This window comes from Haliaeetus leucocephalus, unplaced genomic scaffold (genome assembly GCF_000737465.1).
Source record: "Haliaeetus leucocephalus isolate CR32 unplaced genomic scaffold, Haliaeetus_leucocephalus-4.0 Scaffold203, whole genome shotgun sequence".
Classification (NCBI taxonomy): domain Eukaryota; kingdom Metazoa; phylum Chordata; class Aves; order Accipitriformes; family Accipitridae; genus Haliaeetus; species Haliaeetus leucocephalus.
In genome coordinates, this window is record NW_010972639.1 from 116,560 (window position 1) to 137,025 (window position 20,466).

Genomic DNA, 20,466 nt, shown 5'->3' on the forward strand with positions numbered 1-20,466 from the left:
CCGCTCGCCCCCGCCCCCCGGGGCCGCCGCCGCCGCACCGGCCGGGAGGCACCGGCCCCGCCTCCGCCTCCTGGCCTCTCCCGCACCGCCCGCCAGCTGTAAAACCGCCCCTTGTGCTTGGCAGGGGTGTTTGCTCTCCTCTCGCTCCGTCTCGGCACGTTTCTCCGGACGCGGCGGCTGTTAAATACCCTCCTGTTCGTATTCTTTCTCGGGAAATCCAGCGTGGTTCCGAGGGATTTCCTTTTTCGGAGGGGGCAGAGAAACCCCCCGCCGAGCCAGCTGCTGCTTCTCTTCCCCCTCTTTTTCTTCGGAGAGAGAGGAGGGGGGGGATGCAACGTGGAGCCCGCCGTTGGTATCGGCGTGTCCCGCTGACGGCCGCGGCGGCAGGGCAGGCTGGGGAGGAGAGAAGAAAGAGTTTCCGCGGCTGAAGCCTTCCCCCGACGAGGAGCGGAGCCGTGCCCGCTGACGGCGGGGCGGGACAAGCACACCTCTCCCCGGCTCCCCGCCCGCCGCCTCCGCCGTTTCCCGCCGGGGCAGCCGCAGGATGGGGAGACGGCGGTGGCCCTGGGTGCAGCCCTGCTTCCTGTGGCTGGGCTGCCTGGCGCTCTGGGCGCAGGGAGCAGCCGGGCAACAGAAGCCGCCGCCGGTGCGCCCCGCGGGAGGAGCGGGCGGCATCCACCCAGCCGCCGCGTACCGGGAGGACGGGGCCGGCAGCGCCGCCGCCGCCGGCCGGGTGCGCAGGCGAGGACAGCAGGACGTGCTCCGCGGGTAGGGACGCGCCGCGTCGCGCTCGGGCCTCTGCCTTCCGCAGCCTGAAAGCCCTTCCCCGCTGCCGGCCGGTCCTCCGGGCAGCGGCGCGCAGCCCCGCTCCCCAGCGAGCAGCCCCCTCCCGGCAGCCGCCCCCCGCCTGCCTCAAAGCCGAAGCCCTGGTCTTCGGTTTTGCCTTCGGCCCACCTTGCCTCCCACGCGGCCCCTCTGTGTGGCTGAGGAACCTGCCGTTAATTGGACTTGGGGTCTTGTCCGCGGCTGTGAAGTACCGGCTGCTCGTTAGCGCGGCTCTATTAAAAGCAGGCGTTGTGCGGGGCTGCGTTACAGCTAATAGGGGGACCGCGTTGGGCTTTGTAGTCGAGCATGTCACAGTGTTCAGCTGCTTCGACGTTCTCTTCGCTCTGGCTTCTCCTGGGAAGCTGTGCAAAATCTGTTTTTTTCTAACGTTTGGGGGAGTTCTTGGTCGTGTGAATTAGCCTCACGATCCTTATGAGCAGTCGTCCCTTCCGCCTGGTGTCAGACAGCAGCATGAAGCCAGTTTTCGTAGCAAGACTGCTAAGACTCTGTAGGAATGCGGAGCCAAACTCATCCCCTTGCATCGCCTCGGGAGTTCCACCGGGGATGAACGTGGCTTGCTGTTGTCTGCCTCTCCTCTTTACGCTAACCAGTTGAACCAATACAAAACAAAGTGGCCTGGAACTTCTGGGTTTCTTGCCTTTTGGGGAGGATTTTTTTAGGCATCTTTGCTGTATGTGGCTTTTTTTTGTTTCATGCGGCTGGTTTCTTCCCTTGTGGGTAGATAAAACTTTGGACTCTGTTTACACGGATTTCTATTTTTGTATATACCTTTGTTTGTTTGTTTGTCTGTGTGGCAGGCCAAATGTGTGTGGCTCTAGATTCCATTCGTACTGTTGCCCTGGGTGGAAAACGCTCCCTGGAGGAAACCAGTGCATTGTTCGTAAGTGTCTGACTTCAAGTTTCTACTGCCCTAGGGGTAATAATAAAAATAAATATTCTTCTGTGAGTTGCTGCTCCATCCACTGTGAGAAAAGAGAATTCAGAGCTGTCTTGTGCCTTACTTTTAAGAAAAAGGGGAAAAAAACACAGTAGATTTACAGGTCTGTGTTTGTTGTAATCAAAAGATTGGCTACTTGCTGTATTTTCCTTGGTGTGTTCATGAGAGGCATGTCTCCCGTTAGTTTTCTGAAAAGAACATGACAACGAAGGAAAAGGGAAAAAACCTTCCGTAAACTAATAATCAACTATAGTAACAGGCGAAAAAAGCCAAAAAGTCTTGATAGAAAGCAAATCAGATCTGAAGTTTTGTGGAGCTTCTGCGCTAGGCTTGGAATGACAATCAAATGGAAAACTTTTTTTACATCTGGGGTGCTTATTCTCATGCCTGTCATTTTTAGTTGTGTTTTAATAGCTGTAAAGCACGTAGCCTCTGCTTACTGCCTGGTCATAAGAGGTACTGTGCTGACAGATGTGGGTGTTGACCTGGCTTGGCAAAAAAAAAAGAGAAAAGTGGGGGAGGAAACCTGCTCAATACTCTGATTAGGGAACATTGTCTACCTGGAAAGGAAATGGAGAATTAAGTTGAATTTTCTGTCTGTTAGATAAAAGCTGGTATTAGACACGTGCTTCTTACAGTCCTTGAATTTTAATGGGAGTCTGCGCCCATTCATCCTAGCCTGTCACCATCTCTTTTGCTAATAAGTATGCTCAGCTATGGAGTTCAGGTTCAAGAACATACTGCCCTAAATTTTATGTAAGCAATGGAGGTCTTTGTAATACTCTATCTAACAGACTACAGCCTTCCAGGACTAAAGTAGGGAATGAACGTGTGGTAAGCCAAGATCTGCCAAACTTAAAGGTGACTTTTGGGTCCTTGCCTTATCATTCAGGACTATCAGCCTGTTCACATCTATTCATTTTACAGGACTAAATTTGCCTTGCTGATATTTCTTATGACTCTGCCATGCATCACTGATAAATGTAAACTGGAGTTTTTAAAATGGATTTAGGCTGCTTCATATGCTGTTGATAGGTTTTTCAAATTCAGCTGGGTATCCGGCTCAAATGAAATTAGGGAGAGACAATGATGGAGGGAGGTGCTTTCAGAAATCCTTATAAATTATCCTTAAATTGGGACTCAGTGCCTCTTAAAGACCTCGGTCTCAGCTCTCTTCACGTCCACAATAATCTTTGAGTTACTGTTAATGCATGTGCACAAAGGACATCTTTTAGCTCCTCTTTACTTACTGGAGCTTAATTGTGGCTCTCTAACATGTTTGAAGGGTGAATGATTTTGCCAGACGATCTGTGAGACTGGCTGTGACACTTTTCTATTTGTTTTTTGAAACGAAGGTTTGAAAGCACAGATTTCTATGCTCCCATGAAACATTTGTTGAGATGATGGTCCCTCTAGCTAGAGATGTTTAGCCAGATGAAGCCTCCTGCACAGGATGACAGACAAGCTAGCAAACTTCTTGTTGGAGATTCGTTGATTATAATTAGTGCAGATTGTAACTGTGGTTTTACAGTATTATTTCATGAAGAGAGGTCTGTGAGCTAGTGGTAGGTCAACAGGAAACCATTCTGACTTTACAGTGTTTTCAGTTGATAACGTGATGATGGTTGGTGGTGGTCTGTGACATATTTATGATTAAAAGGGATCTTTTATCTGGAAAAAAAAGGTCTGGTTGGGTTCCTTTTTCTTTAGATAAAATAAACTGTAATGATGAAAGCATATTTAGACTATGCTTTCAGCTATAGGGCTTTCAGTTGACAAAAAATTATTCCCTAACAGATAATAAACTAAGGAAATGGTCTAAATGTAGACCTCACTTGCTCAGGAGATCGAGCTACATTGTGTAAAGATGGACTGACCAGTGGCATAAGGAAAACAGCCCTGTTCCCTGTGTTTGTCAAGTGCTCTAAATCTGGGTCCCGTTTCTCACTTTTATGTCTGCCAATGGGAAAAGTACTTCGTATCAGTCAGTGGTATGTCTCTAATTTCAGCTGAATATCAAAATCCCACAAACTCTTTCCCCTCTCATGCCTTCATATTTAGGGCGTAGTTGCAGAGGAATTTAACGATAAATGTAGATGATCCACATGGCATCTTTTTGATGCCCAAAGAGTGGTGTCAGTGGACCACCAATGTGGCTTTCTCCACTCCTTTCTTGTAAAGAAAATGTGGCCTTTACTGGAGTATGCCAAGGAGGGTGCGGGTTTACAAAATCTCGTCTGTTTTGATCATGTTTGGCCTCGGTACAGAGCTTCTGATTTGGTGGAGAAAGGGCAAAAGGGAGTGTGTAAATTCTGCAGGGGCCATATTTGAATTGTATAGTGGTACAAGAAAACAATTTGCTTCCTAATGGGAGTTGCAGCTCATTAACGCAAGTTTTTCTAAATCAGAAATGGAGCACGAGCATTCTGGGAAAGGTCTTACCTCTGCTTTCTTCCTTTTGTATGTATATGGCCAGGTGCGTGGTTTTTTTCTTTCCTTTTAATGTATATAGACCTTTTTTTTTAGGTTGTCAGTATATTCTTGGCAAATTATCTACCAGGGGTATTTGTTCCTTTTGTAGTCCTGATGTGCTTCCAGATGGTTTGATTCTCTCAACGCCCCCCCAGTCGTTTACGAAGAAACTGTGATTCTTGCTTGGTTTTTTTTGCTTTACAAGCTGTCTCTTGTACAGTATGTGTTTTTTGAGGTCCTCCGGTGCCATATTGGCTCTTAATGTTTCAGGCTGTCTTTTGGTGCATTTGCTACTCCAGTGGATTATTTAGAGACATATTCATGTGGATGTCCTTTAGAATCTGGATTTAGGCTTTAACTCCTTCCTGGTTCTGTCATTCCTTTGTGCAATGGAGCTCCCTTGGCTGGCGAGTGAGAAGGGAAGGTACAACTTTGATGCATCAGAGGATAGCACAGCAATGTGCATGTTATGCACACGTGATACGGTGTGGACAGGCTTCCCTGAGATTTTTATAAAGTTGGTTTCTAAATGACACTGTGGAAATATTTGAGTACAGAAAACTCTATTTAGGGAGACTACACGAAATCTGCAAAGCCCAGCATTTGGACATTGACTTCCCACAAAACAGCTTTGTGTAAAGAATGGGTAATCTTAGAAAAGAGAGACCCTAGAATGCCTCTGAAATAGTGATTATAAGAGAGAAGCCATACCATAAATTGACATTTATGATCTCTATTGTTTATATTCATTCAAATCTTGGATTCGTGGTAAAGTTTTCTATAGGTCTTGTGGTCTAAAAGATATAATTTTAATAATTTTACATTACTTGTTTAATAGGCTGGTATTTCTAATTAGGGAAAGAGTTGATGATCTGGTTTCAGTGGTCAGACCAGTGTTTGAATACGCCATATTCGATTCTGTTTGTCTTTAAATTTGTCAGAGATACTGATTATACCAAAATTCAGTTTGCTTTATTTAACTTAAAATTACTTTTGCGTGTATATTTACTGTCCCAATGAAGTGAGCATTCAAGTGTTGTTTTGTTTTTTTTAAAGAAGCTGTTAACATACTTTTAGCTTTTTTTTTCCTGTAGTTTAAGATTAAGGTTACTGTTAATCACTGTCTTTTTCATTGTGTTCTTCCTCAGCGATTTGTAGAAATAGCTGTGGTGATGGATTTTGTTCCCGTCCTAACATGTGCACTTGTGCAAGTGGACAAATATCGCCTACTTGTGGATCGAAATCTAGTAAGGACTTACTGTATTTATTTTCATTAGAGATCTCATTTTAAGTAATTCTCTTTGACTGTCAACTCAAAAATAACTACTGTGTAAATTCTTTAAAAATAACTTGTTGTTACTGCATACATGCAACTTACACTGTGGTATATCTCTAGTTTTTGATAGTTTGATTACTAAGTGTGCCTGTTCACGCTCTGTGACAAACTGAAAAAAATATGTGTTTAAAGAGATAAATAAGTGTGTGTTATTAACATTTTCATCAAGTCGATTTTCCTAAGAAATGAAGAGTGTACAGCCTCCACGATAGCTAAAAGCTCTAAGTTGCTAAATATAGTCATGGAAAACTCTAAAAAAAGTCTTCGTGGTTGCTTTTAAACTAATGGCTGGCTAATAGCTACAGCTGGGGCGGCTTTGATTGCAAGAATACCTGAGTGTACACTTAAATACATAGCATATATTGTACGAAACTCATGTCTACTTTCACGTGTCTTGGTTTTCATCCACATTTGCTTCCCAATGTGGCATTTTTGCCTAACACTGGTTATCTCTCTGCCTGGTCTCCACAGCAGTACAACAGTGCAGCATCAGGTGCTTGAACGGCGGCACGTGCACGGACGACCGGTGCCACTGCCAGAAAGGCTACGTTGGAACTTACTGTGGGCAGCGTAAGTAACTGCTCTGTTGCATCTAAAATTAAATCCACGTTAAGTCCTGCAAGGTAGCCTTTGTGCTTTAGGTAGAGTGGGAGGATAAAAAAGGCAATATGCCAAAATATAGTGAAATGTCTGTGAGAAATTTATTGCTGTTTTGGGGTATAGTGTTTAGCTGAAAGTCAGTTCATGCATGAAGTGCATTTGTATTCTCTAAAATTCAAATTAGGGATCAAATTGAGCAAATAGTTTTGGAAAATCCTTTGGAGCAATGTCAGTATACACCCCACTCTCCTTTTCTTACTAGATGATCACTAATTTTTCATTCTCTTTGACAAAGTTTCTCCATCTCAAAAGAATAGCCTAAATGCTAGGTTAAAGCATGTTTTTCTGTGTTCTAATTGACTAAGGAAAAAGATTAAATATGGTTCAAGCATTTGGATACCTTTTTGGTTTGGCAGACAAGCTAGAAAGTCAGTTACTTGCAAAGCTCTGCCTATCACAGTACAGTGTTTACAAGCTCTACAAATCTGGCAAACAATAAATACCACTAAAGTCTGGGGGGATGAAGAAAGACTCAAACTGTATTCTGAGGCCAGCTGGCTACTAATGAGCTGAGAAATTAATTGCTGAAGGTAGTCTGAAGGAACCAGAGACAAACAAAAGGCAGGTCTGCAAAGAACAGTTAGACTGAATAGTGTGGAAGAACATCCCTTTGTCTTAGTCGTTTTTGCAAATGCTGGAGAGCAGTCTTGCTCTTGCATTATTTCTCTGTGTATAAAATTCTCTAAAATTTTAGGTAATAATGGTAATCCTAAAATGTGACCCTAGTCACAGTGAGATTAACTTTTAAGAGTTGCTGGCCCCTTCCTGCTAATTTTGAAATATTGGATCAATACCTGAACACTCTCCGATGGGCCATATTTCCAGTGAATAAATGAAAAGAGGATTGAATTTTCAAGCAGTGACTCTAAAGCAATCCAGAAAATCTGAACAAATTGTGGAGATTGGTCTCAGTGTACAGGACAGTTAAAATGTCAAGTAAGATGGAGTATTTGTCTTCTAGACACAATATGGAATGAATGTCTGAAAAATGTAAATAAGTCCTTATTTCTTTTTACTAAAATGTAATTGTGTCTTAAATCTCCTGCAGTTAATTATCTCACTAAAGTGGCATTGTCCATTAATTCATTAATGTAACGCGTGCAGAGAAGTATCTTCATTTTATGTGTAAGATACGCATTTGCAGTAAAAAGTAATTCATTTTTATAGTTCTTGATAAGAAGTAAGGCTTCATCATGTTTCCACATAACAGTATATTTGATGTTCCCCATTGTGATATAGGAGGCATATGTACATTTTTTCCAGTTTGAAATATTTACCTTCTCTAGGTTGCTGAGGTTCTTTTGCACTGCATCCTCAAATACGTAACAAATGCCACCTTCCGACTGGGGAGACCTGCATAGGAAGGCAGCCTAGAGAATTCTAGACCCAAATCTCTTTGCCGTTGTTCAGAGCCACTTAAAAATGGTGGGGCTGTCCTTTAAGGTGAAATACTTTGATTTGGAACATGTGCCAATTCTGAACAAGGGTATATATCCTGGAAGCAGTGAGCCTGAAAACAGATGGAATTACTTAGTTAAGGCATTCTTTTAACAGTGTTTTTCAGCCTCACTGGAGAACTGTCTTCCTTTCAAATTGAGAAGATGTCAGTGCTTTGACAGGAGGCTTTGTTCTTGATTCACATTGGTGATAAATAGCATGAGTGGGTGCTCCCAAGTCCCACAGCTGCAAAGTACCTTCTCCCTCTATATATACTGTGGATTTATACCCCACAAAACCCATTTTATTTCTTGTTGGGATCTTTTAGGAAACACAGTTTTTGAAGGTACTTAAAGTTGAGTTAAACTGGTAAGTCTTTTCCCTTGCTCTAAACATCCTTCTGCCAGCAGAATCAACTCTGAGAGCTGAATTATCTGTCTCTCGGACTCCCCAGGTCTCCCTTCTTGAAAGGTTTGTTGCTGTTGTGACTGAATAGCACAACTTCATACGCTTAAAACCCCCTCAAAATAGCTGAGTGTTTATCTGCTAGCTTCAGTGATGAATTGAAGTTCTTATGATTAGTGACTAGAGCTGCACAACTGTTTAAAAATAGACTTAAGTTAAACACATGCTAAGAATCAGTGCTGAACATGATTAATTAAACAGCTGCTTGCAATTGGCATTAAACAGGTGCTAATGGAATTTGGGCTAATGGAATTTTACTTGAACAATCATTATTGTTGGTGATGATGGATAGGAAGGAGATCAGTTTGATCTTCAAGTCCAGAAAGACTTAAAGCAGTTAAGAGGAAAAAACCTACTTTTGAATAACACCTGTGGTAATCTTTGAAATATCATTACTACAACATTTAAAACTTCTTTTTGTTAATTGAAGCTGTCTGTGAAAATGGCTGCCAGAATGGAGGACGGTGTATTGGACCTAATCGCTGTGCATGTGTCTACGGATTTACTGGCCCTCAGTGTGAAAGAGGTAAAAGAAATAAATAAGGAGGGAAATTGTGAGCAGTTGTATGCAACAATACAGTATGTACATACTTTGTGCTGTGTATTTTCCGGCTGAGCCAGTAAGCTTCCAGTAAACCATTTATTATTTGTAATTTTAGAAAGTATCTTCCTTTTAAGTCTGGTAGCCACATTTCAGATTGGCAAGTAACAAAGCTGTCACAATTGGTAGGAATTTGAGCTAATTTAGGCTGCTTATTTTGTTCATACAATAGTTAAAAGTTGAGTTGTCTTTTGCTCTAATGTTATTGTGAAATAACATTACAGCAAAATTGCTGATGGTGTTAGAATTGTGTAAGTGTAACTACACTTGCAGGATTCAGTCACTAAGTCCATATATAGTGATTTAGAGTAAACCCACTTCCACTCTCAGAAATCTATACTTCTTGCTTTCTAATGAATCAGAGCATTGTTTGTATTTTGAAGCCAAGACTGTGGAAATATAGTCACGTCGAACGGCTCAACATTAGATGTAATTGTAGAACGTACTCTGTGTGCATCAAACTGACAAGTGTAACGCAATTCTTCTCTATTTAGAATGGATTTTTAATGAGTGGATATAGTGAGGATTGCTTATCAAACCAGTAATGTTGTACATCCTTAAACAAGAAGGTTTCAATAATAATCAAAGATGATGCTGAAGAGCTTAGCATAAATATTCTTCCTTGTCTTTATCCAAGTTGGTGTGTTTGTGAATACATGTTCTCATCAAAAAGGGTACTGAAGAACTGAGCAACCGTAGTGTGAAATGCTGGCTACTAGTATGCGTTGTTATCTTACTCCTTTAAAATATTCAAAAGGTTGTCAATACTAAAAAGGAGGATGGGATCATTTGCATTAATAGAAAATAGACAGTCACATTCTTCATTCACGTTAGCAGTGGATGAGATGCCCACTTAGGGCAGAAGTAGACTTCTTAGATTGACAGAATAATTTGACTCGGAAAGGACCTCCACAGGCCATCTAGTCCAATACCTGCTCAAAGCAGATCTAATCAGATCAGCCTGCTCAGGTCCATGGCCAGTCAGGTTTTGAACACCTTCAAGGACGGAGATTCCACAACATCTCTGGACAACCTGTTCCAGTATTTGACCACCCTCATGGTAAAAAAAAAAAAAAAAAAATCAACCCAAACCCTAATATCTAATTGCAATTTTGTATGTTCCAGCTTGTATTATTTGTTACCTCTTGTCTGCTTGCTGTGAGCCTCCAAGAAGAGTCTGGCTTCAATTTCTGTGTATCCTCTGAACAGGTAGTTACAGGCAGCAATAAAGTCCCCTTGAAACCTTCTCTTCTTAAGGCTGGATGAACTCAAGTCCCTCAGCCTCTGCACACAAGGCACGTTCCCTAGCTCCCTGACCAATTTGGTGGCTTTCCCCTGGACTTCCTTCAGTATGTCTGTTTCTTTCTTGTATTGGGAATCCAAAACTGGACACAGTACTCAGGCAGTCTTACAAGTGCCAAATGGAGGTGAAGGACCACTTCCCTGGATTAGATGCCATGCTTGTCCTGATACAGTCCGTGCAGCTGGCCTTCTCTGCTGCAAGGGTACGCTGCTGCTTTGTGTTCAGGTGGTTGTCTACTGGGACGCCCCTAATCCTTTTCTCAGAGCTGCTTTGCAGGCAGTCAGCCTCCAGCCTATGTTGTTCCGTCAGGTTATTCCATCCAAGAGGTGGGACTTCCTTTGCTTTTTCTGAACTTCATGAGATAACTGTCTGCCCATTTTTTCTAAGCTGTCTGGATCGCCCTGAGTAGCAGCCCTGCCCTCCAGCATATTGACTGGTGCCCCAGATTTGGTGTCATCTGCATTCTTGCTGAGAGTGCACTCTTGTACCACCACCCAGGTTGTTAATGGAGACATTAAATTGTTATTTGTCCCGGTACTCACCCCAGAGGAACTGCACTAGTTTCCTGGCCTCTAGCTGGACGTTGCTGATCACAACACTTGGAGCCAGCAGTCCAGCCAATTTTCCACTCCCTTTATCTATTGTTCACTTATTCAGCCTGTATCTCAGCAATCACAGTCTCTCTGTAGGAGCCTGTCTCAAAAGCCTTGCCCAAGTCAAGCAACTTCCCCTGCCCTCTCCTTGTCCTCGGCACCGGTGGCCTCAGGGTTGAAAGCAGTGATGCCCTTTGCCCTTGGTAAACTCATGCTGGATGCTCCCAAACACCGTCTTGTCATTCATGTGTTTAGAAATGGCTTCTGAAGGGAATCCTGTGGAATTTTCTGTTTCAGATTCAGCTCTGAAGCGTTCAAAGCTGTATATAAATTGTGAAAATATCTTGCACCTTTTATTTTTTTTACATTTGTTGACTGTGAAAGGGAAATAATTTCCATGTAGATGAAGGCAATAACTAAACCAAACACTGAAAAAGCAAGAGTTTCTCTTTGCTATTCTAGGCTGTTCTGTATACGCACTAGATGTTGCTTTGTTGCTTGTGACATTCTCTTAAAAACTCTGTTAATATTTACAGCCATTTTCAGAAATATGTCTGTGTAGAATGTACACCTGCCTTTGAGCTAAAATAAGAGACTACCAAGTCTGTCAGTTTAGGATGGATTTTTAAGGGATTGGACAATGTTTTAGGTTGCTTTATAGTTTGAGCCTTAGTTCAGATGGAGCTTACATTTGTCCAAATTCAGCAGACTAAGCTATGTATCCAAGATGAATGATAGTTATAGCTGATGAACTGTAACAGGATAGAATTGTAATATTGCAAATTGATTTTTTTTTTTTTTAAATGGATTGCATTCAGATATTTTTTTATTTCTTGGCATACAACTTGGTAAGCTGGGGTTTTGTCCCAGATCGAAGCAATCATTCCTGGTTATTTGCTTCTATTGTCTGACTAGATTCAGGACTGTGGAATCATGTTAATAGGTATGACAGGCTCCAGCTGTGATGATGGCTCAGAGTTTTTAATAACAACGCTTATACTTGAAATAGGTTGACTTGTTTAAAAGATTGTAGTACATATGGGTTTTGTAACTTAACTTTTGTGGTGATGAAAGCATTGAAGTTTGCTTTCTTACAATTCGTTGTGAAACTTAAAGCTGCAGAATTCAAGCCACGTAAAGGAATTGAACACCAGTATTTTGGCATCTGTATTTCTTAGCTGTCCTTGAAAGTCTTAGCCTTTCAATTCTACGTGTACAATGCTATTGTTATACAAGATTTGAGCTACATTACAGGGTTATTTGGAAATGGAGTTGTTATAATTGAAAGTTTACATTTCCGTAATGGAAACTGGAGGTAGGAAGCCAAATTTGCTTCTGTCACTGTCACAAAAATATAACATATATGTAATGCCTATAATTGCATATGTAATTTGGATATCTAATCTAACACAATATGCTCTTACAACAGTGGACAGGGCTAAGTAAAATTTCACCTAGTCTCTTAGCTTGGTGTAGCCTAGACATTCTCAAAAAAAGAAGAAGTTATTAATTTATTGTACTATTATTCAGTTAAAGAAAGATGGCTCCTGTAGTATACCTTGGTCATGACTATGAAAAGTCTTTAGTATAGTAACTGTAAATGTTAATTTTTTTTATGCTTTACATGAGCTGGAGTACATGAAAAAACTGTAAAAGATACCTGACATACCTATTCAGTTCAATAGCAATTTGTAATTTACACTTTTAACCTAATAAGTTTATGCTTTCGAACAAAATGCAAAAGGCAATGATTTCTTCATCTGTTGGTTGCAGTAGTTGCCTTATACTAAGAAATGCCTCTATAGTTTAATTTTAAACTGAATTTAGCAACGGTTCATAACTCTTTAAGTAAAATTTTATAGTTTAAGGTTCTGTGAACTTCCCTTGCAAATCACATCAGAGTTATAAGAGATTTTGTTTTGTTATTTTTTTTACATAGCTGTCTTTTAAATGCGTACTTTTTATTGTTCCGTAAATTAAGTTCTTTTAAATTAGGTATTTTCTTCCTAATATAGAACATATGTAGCTTTCCTTCAGATTGGCCTCCCAGCCTCAGTTATATGATAAAACGTGACTGCTTGTTCAGCTATCTGGGCTTTGAGCAGACTAATTTCCGGGCTGGAGACAGGAGGCTGAGCAGTAACTAATGACTGGCATGATTACAGTATTTAACTTGAGACTTGCTGCTGGGTTAACAAGAAAGCAGAACCTGTTTGAGACCTTGTGCTTTATTCTTTCTGATAAATACAACGACCTTTTACATTTTCTATCAAAGTGTGTTGGTTTGGTCAGCTTCTTGTCTTTGATTTGTAAACACAAGATTCAAGCATTTGATTTTGTCTATTTTGTCATGTTCGGTTGGTTTTTTTTAAGAAAAAAATAGATGTTGAAATTTTGCTGTTGAATTCTTCCCAGTGAAAAATAATTGGAAAAAAAAGAAAAGGATTGATTAAGAGGCCTCATGCTCAGTTGTACACATAAGAGTGGTTTTCTCTAGCATGACCAGTTCCTTTGGTTTCTCAAAACTGGCTGCGCAAATGGTATTTGTATTACTGCACATGGCCTGTGCATTTTTTAAATTGATGGTCTGTAGTGGTCTGAAGCTGTGGAAGAGTAATGATGTTTTCTTCCTTCTTAATCATGGGTTAAAGGGAGGAAGAAGCAGTGGGAAAGGAGAATCCTGTCACTGATCTAAGTTTGCCTTCATCCCATGTAGAATGAGAAAGAACAGTGCTCGCTTACTCTGTACCTGTGACTTATAATGGGAAGCAAAATGGTTTGGACTGTGTAGAACTGCATAGCTTGGGAAGAATATCTTTTTGAAGAACGGGAGGATTCCAGATGAAGCTGTCAAGCTTGGGCAGATGAAAAAAAAGGAAAAATGAAGAAATGTCATAGTTGAATACAGTGTGAGAACTTACGAAAGGGGGGAGCTTTTGGGTTGTTCTCAGGAAAACTGCTGCTAATGTGTCTTAGCCCAATGTGTTGGTTGCACCTGGTATTCCCAGTACAAGCATCTGGACACTTTCTTTGACTGTCTGAATTTTGGAATTTCTGTCTACCAAAGTAGCTGAGAGCCTGTACCTCATGACAGATGCAGTAAATGAGTGATGGGGGTAGCTGTCTCCCTACAGGTTCTTACTGGGTTAATAGGGAAGACTCTGCCCAGATGCAGACAGGTAGTCAGTAGAAACCCTCCTCTGTGCAAGGCAGCAGTTTTTATGCCAGTTCTGCAATGCCTACAAGATCTTGGTCCATGCAACTGAAGAGTCCTAGGAGGGACAGCAAGAGAGTAAGTGAGTGTCCCTGGGGTTGGAGAACAGGATATTGCAGAGGATAGAGAAAAAGGTTGGAGGCAGAGGGTGTAACTGAAATAGAGGTTCATTTTGTGGGGTAGGAGAGCATACATCTAATATTATATTTGAAATCAGTTACCTTCATCTGATGCTTGCTGATAGGAAAACAATCAGTAATGATCCTATGTCTAAGGACACTAGAACAAAAAGGGGGAAAAAGAGCAAAAAAGAAAACAAAGGTTTTCTTCAAGCTGGGCTGGGAAGAGGATGAAGAAGCTAATCAAGAGTACAGAGAAAGGGGCAGGAGGAAGCAAAAAGCATTCTCAGTGAAAGTGTCAACAGTATGTAGTAACTGAGGCAAACAAGGAAAGAGCAAAGAAGACAGCAGTGGAGCTGTGCTGAAGAAACTGATTGGCACTTAAAAGTTATAAAGATATTTTGGGATAATACATATGAATAAAATTACGCTCATACAGCAAAGTGACACAATTTTATATAGGACTCAATACTTCTCAAATACATTTTTATTATAAAGAAGACATGCAATTCATATTTAGTCTTTAGTGGTGCTGAAGATGCTTGTGTGTGCTTAACTGACAGTGATTAGGTGTAAATGAAGCAAGGAGGGGATGAAATTATTTCAGAAACTACTCTTTCCTCTGACAGGTATTCAAAAGATCTTGTAACTTTACACAACTTTTCCATATCTGTTGATGGTAGCAGTACCATGAGAAGAAGTGAAAACTTTTGGGGGATATATTCAGATCTTGTATATTTGGTCTTACCCTTGTAGTCTCGTAAACTCCAGAACTTCTTGCCATGCAGGCTATGGCAAGTTATGTTCAAGAGGTTTCCTTTCTGCCAGCCACAGCATACTGCTGCACAAGCAGTTCTAAAAGGACCTGCACTTTTTCTCAAGTTGCTTTGTTATTTTAGCTGTCCCCCAATGACTGTAAACTTTATTCAGGTGCTTAACAGCAAAAATGCTCTTTTGATCAATAAGCTCTTCTCTCTTTGTAGGAGTTGTGAGAATGTAACTTTTAAATTTTGCTGGATTTTGCTTTATAGTGGCTACTATTAGCCTGAACTGAAATAGAGGTTCTTTATGTGGGATAGGATGTGTGTGTATATATGCACGAGCGGGTCTCTGCTCTGAAGAGCTAACCGGACAAAGGAAGTATTCTTGCTCTCTTCCCTGCCCCCAAGACAGGCTGAGACACGTGAGGCTGTTACTTGTTGAAGGCTGACCAGGGAAGCTTCAGCAGACTTAGCAATGAATCAAATATCCTGAGTTTCAGTCTGAGATTTTAACTAGGGGGGTCATCCTGCCTGTTTTATTAAGGTGGTGGAAGACTGTTGAGTATTGCATGCTCTAGGAGTGAGAGTGAGTATAAATGAAAATGCAGAGCATGTTAGGGAAGGCAGGAGGAAAGGAAGGCAGTAGGATTAAATAAAAAACAATTACTAAATACTGCTCTCAAATATCAGTCAGCATTCTTCCTTTCTTCTTGCCACAGGGCCATGTGTCCTGGTGTCTTTTTTTTTTATTCAGTGCACAGTAAGTGGAATACTTCCCTGCTGAATACTCAGTTTAATTCCTTTTCAGTCTGCTTTTAGCCATTCGGAAGTAGAGCATGTGGTCTTGAGATATTTTGTGCAAGTTTGTAAAGGAGTCATTCAGGGCCTGTTGAGTGAAGGAAAGAAATACTAGTTGAGTGAGGCATACTCTTAACTACACAGTCCAACTGACAAGGGGTGTTCGTCATGTAACGTAAGAGTTACATCATCAACTTCAAGTCTAATTTAACTAAAACCAATTAAGCTTAATCAATTTAATTAAAAATAAGTTAGTGGTAGTATATCATTCTACAAAATATGAATCTTCCTAAAATTTTCAAATTTCACCATGCTTTCCTACATTTTCTAAATTTTCTTTTAAAAAAGGTTTCTGTCAGCTTTTTCCACACATAGTAGAAAGTTGATTATAAGCAAATGCCACAGTGGTGATATTATTTTAAAAAAAAGCTTCAGTTTAAAATAAAAAAGTACACCTCTTATTTCTCTTGGGGATAGTAAGACAGAACTACCTGCAGCAATAAGAGGTAAAATTTTATTTGACAGATAAGTGCCTGATTCAGGAAAATAAGTCAGCTTATCTATGTTAGAAGAACCTGATAGATACTCTCATCATTTGCTTGAGACCAGAGGTGTCATCAGATGTTTATAATGCATACGGTTGAAGTGCAGTCCCTATTCAGAGAACTCCTCTTCCTCATACAGGTTCAGACCTGTAGATATCTGCATACATCAATCTTTGATGGATTACAGTAGTTCTGAAGGGCAAATTCAGAAAGCTGCTTTCATGCTCTTAGATATCAAGAGCTACTAGGATTACAGGACTCTGGCACTATTTTACCTGGTTTTGCCATCCATTGTTATCTCCAATAACATGGTTTTCAGACTTCTTCCCTTGCCTTTCACAAGCTGACACATAACTATCTAAAGCATTAAAAAACCCCCAATATTTCTACAGAGTATATATTTATTTGTCGTTACCAGGTATCTGAAAATTTCTCTCTTCTAGCTGTGCAAAAGACTTAACATTTTGCAATTGAAAGAGAGACATGGGTAATGCTGAACGTGCCATGGCAGTAACAGTGAAGAAAGTAGTGTAATCCCAGTCAGTATCTTTCTCTTGCTGCCCTCTTTTCCTTTCTTTAGGTACTTCGGGATGTGATGATTCATATTCCCTCCCTCTTGCCCACTTGTCCTCTGGTTGCATTATCATAGTCGATCTGGTGGAGAAGTATCTAGCAATGGGTACAGCAAACAAAGTCACTTTATGTTAGAATGCTAATAATACATAGCACATACTTGTGAGTTACTTGAATAATTCTTGCAGTGAGTGTGGTACATGTTGTCTCTGAATGCAGAAGACCACACAAAGCTGGTTATGCAGTTTCAGACTGAAAATGATCACTGTAGCAAACCTGGTGAGTATGAGTCTACAGTTCACAGGTGCAATGGCAGCACAGTCATTTTGATAAGAGCTAAAGTCCACGTCAGGGATCAAAGCACCATTTTATGAATCAACTGAACAAAGACAATCTCTGGTCTGGAGAGATCCTGTGGTCTGCTATTACAAATGAGAAGAGGGAAGGATGCTTCAGCTGAATATGGGCCTTCACAGGAAGCGAACAGTGGTAGGGAACCATACCTTTTAAAAGGGTATGGTGTGACTGGAGAATTGTTTGACTGGAGAATTGGTTCCTTCCTTTCCTTTCGTGGAGAAATCAGATCTTGCAGGAAGCAGATAGCTGTGGGCATCCTTAGCTCTGAGTGACTTCCGAACAGCACAGTTTATCAGAAGTGGCCTCTGCCCACCTCTCAAAAGCCTTGAGAAACTACCTTGAGGAGTAGAGAGCAGTTACAAGTTCCTCCAGACCTGAAACTGGGGAGGAAAAAAACAACAAAAAATTTAACCCCCCCCCCCCCCCAAATTTGAAGAGCACTGTGTTTCTATCCACAAACAGTACTAGCAAAAGAAAAATGTAAAAATCCTTCAATGAAGCAGCCTTGTTACTTTTTACTTTTGAAGCACTTGAAATCTTTAATACTTTCAGTTTCTTTCAGGCATATGACAAGTACAGATATGGGGTTATTTGTGTTAGAAATAAAAGCAGAAATTCTATGCCTTTAAACTAGATCTACAAAAGGAAGATGAAAATGTAGATTTGAATAACCTCTTCCAAGGACTTGAGAATTTTCACCAGAGTAAAATGGAGCTCTCCTGCAACTGAGGCACAGGGAAAGCTGCTTTGCTTCAATTCAGGGTTTAAAAGGGAAGCACTGTAGCTACACTGCTCCAAACTGTGCAATGGAAGAAAGAACTAGCAGAGTTGTTATATCTGTTTTCCAGAAGTATAGAGTATATTTTCTTCATATATATCTATTTAAAACCTATATTTGAAAACTAGTGTTTTCTATTACCTACAGGAGGAACAAGTCTGGGAGAGCATAAAATATTGGGGGTTTATGTGTCAGGTAGGACTTTGACTGGGTTATGTTCCACATCTAGAGATTGTTCACTGAAAACTAAAGCAAGGGTCAGGTAATATAGAGCAATGGACCAAAATCATGAGTGGGGAATGTGTTGCAAAGGAGATGCAAGATGATGTCTTTGGAAAATTCTGTCTAGTCTTATCTCTTTCCTTCCTCAGTGAAAATTTTACTCTGTCAAATGCATTAGAATATGACTTTTTTTTTTTTCTAAGTAGTTGGGGGATCACACTACAGGAGCTGAGCAAAGCAATGATGGCTTTGTTAGAGTTTCAGAAGAAAAAATAATTTCCTCAGAAAGATGAGGAAAATTATTAATTTTATTAAACTAATTAATTTGTAATACATCCATAAAAAAAAAATCTGGAGATATTTACAGAATATCTAGGTAGGCTAGACATCACAATAAAATTGAGACACTTGTCAACAGGGATTGTCTTTAACCAAGAAAGTGCAAAGCCCCCTGAAATATTCAAGTGAATAGGAAAACTTTTGTCAAATTCAGCAAGTGCTAACATTTTGTATTGCTTATTTAGGCATTGTACGCAAATTTTGAAATTGGAAAAAAGCAGAAATAAATTAAAGAACCCAGTTCTGAAGTACTGTAAAAATGAAGAAAGAATTAAATGCTTTTGTGACTGTAGAATGTATTAGGACAAATTAGACAAATAGATTTACTGATAAATTTACAAATACTGTGTTGAGGAGGCACAAGAGGTCCTCTGGGGAATTCAGGAACCTTGAAAGTTGTTTATTTCTATAGCGGTTACAGGTGTTTGAAGTTGTGTTGGATTTCTGTATTGCGTATAAGTACTTGTGTAAAACTTGAAAAACTGGAAAAAGCTTGAAAAACTTTACCCGTAAAGAGATCCTGCTGAGGTATAATTTGAAATACTGTTCATGTTGCCTAGATGTTTGTATTATCTGAGAACATGAGGCGAATGAAAAGAAGCTCTTGAAAATGCCTGCAGAGGAAATCGCAGCATGCGGGAGAGGTGTCGTACAAAATCAGAGCAGAGGGGCAGTCTAGCCTAGGATCCCGTCGCTGCCAGTAGCCAATTTAACAGGAAAAGCGGCGTTTCCCTGAGTTTTTTCCCAGGGTCGGATAATTCTGTGGCTCAGGATTTTTCTAAGCAAGTGGCTTTGTAATTGTTTTTAACACATTGTCATTCATTTTTCTGCAGTGCTTGTGACCAGCTTTGTTTGTCCCTTTCCTCACTCCTGAGATCACTTAGGAATACGTAAATCAGTGTGGGTGCCAGCATTTCTTCCAGTGTGAAAATTAGTCATGTACCCCCCCTCCCCCATTTCCTCGTCCTTGTTTCTTACCCATGTAAGGACTTCCCTCTTATTTCCTGCCTTGTTTTTGTGAAGAGCCTGCGGTTGAGGTCCTTTGGGTATCCTGCTAGACTGTATCTGCTTCCGTCTAACAGGTGGGTTGATTCGTTAAGGAACTACACTAGGTATATAGGGTTTAATTTTCTTTTGCAAAAGCCACGTTGATTCTTCCACAATGCTATACTTACCAGTATTCCTACATCAGTTAAAACCTAGCTGTTGAAAAAAGGAGGCTTATGGCATACTTCTTGACTCTGAATGTTTTTTAAATTCACATTGGTGTGGGGACAGGTTTAGAAATGGAAACTATAGGAATTCCACAATTTCTTGCTTTTTTGTTTTCTGTGAAGATTTCATGCATGTCTGTAAGCTTGGTAATAAAGTCGTGCTCTGGCTCTGTGGGCTCTATGTCTTCTCTTAACCCTCTGACTAAATCTGCTTCATTGGTTTATGGTAATCTTCTTGGTTTTAAACTGTAGTCATGGATTCTTTGTATAGAAACAAATAATCTTGGGAATATTCCACTTCCTCCATTTCTTATATATGACATATTTTTTTTGTTCTTAGTATCAAGTTTTGAAAAGAAGTCTTTAACTGGAGAACTTTTAACTGTTCTGAGAGTAGATTGCTCAATTTACATAATTAAATAGTTGACTTTCTATGACCTGTCTAGTATGGTGCCAACACATTTTATCTATGGCTTTAGATATTGATCAGTAACTGCCCTGAAGCATCGTAATACCAAAATGGTGTGATGTTCTTTGCTGTTTGTCGCCATTTTTATGTGTGCTTATCATGCCAATGTGGCCTTATATCAATATAGGAAATGTATGAATAACTTAATAGAATTGTTTCAATAGAAACAGATGTATTTTCTTTGGAGTAAAAACAGATTTTGATTTATGTTTTTCTTATACAGTCATTGGGGCTGCTGTGACATGGTTTGTGTGTGTTTGCAAATGACTCCTGACATTTAAAGAATATAATTTTTTAACCCAGAAAGTTACATTTCCTCTTTCTTTTTCCCGTTCAAAAATGCTTGAGTCATCCAACCTGTAAAACAGGAATAATACCAAATAACCAGTTGCATAGCATAACAAGAACAAATCAGTGTGTATATGTA

At 40.4% G+C, this 20,466-nt stretch overlaps 1 protein-coding gene across 2 annotated transcripts in view; it reads left to right on the top strand.

The window, feature by feature from the left end:
- Positions 1 to 544: 544 nt before the first annotated feature.
- The window catches only part of FBN2 (fibrillin 2), a 173,314-nt gene continuing 153,392 nt past the window's right edge, over positions 545 to 20,466 (top strand). For both annotated transcript variants that reach the window (XM_010566065.1, XM_010566064.1), the window contains exons 1-5: positions 545 to 768; positions 1,644 to 1,726; positions 5,404 to 5,502; positions 6,066 to 6,161; positions 8,584 to 8,679. In XM_010566065.1, coding sequence (XP_010564367.1) covers positions 545 to 768; positions 1,644 to 1,726; positions 5,404 to 5,502; positions 6,066 to 6,161; positions 8,584 to 8,679 — 598 coding nt within the window. The remainder of the gene's footprint in view (positions 769 to 1,643; positions 1,727 to 5,403; positions 5,503 to 6,065; positions 6,162 to 8,583; positions 8,680 to 20,466) is intronic.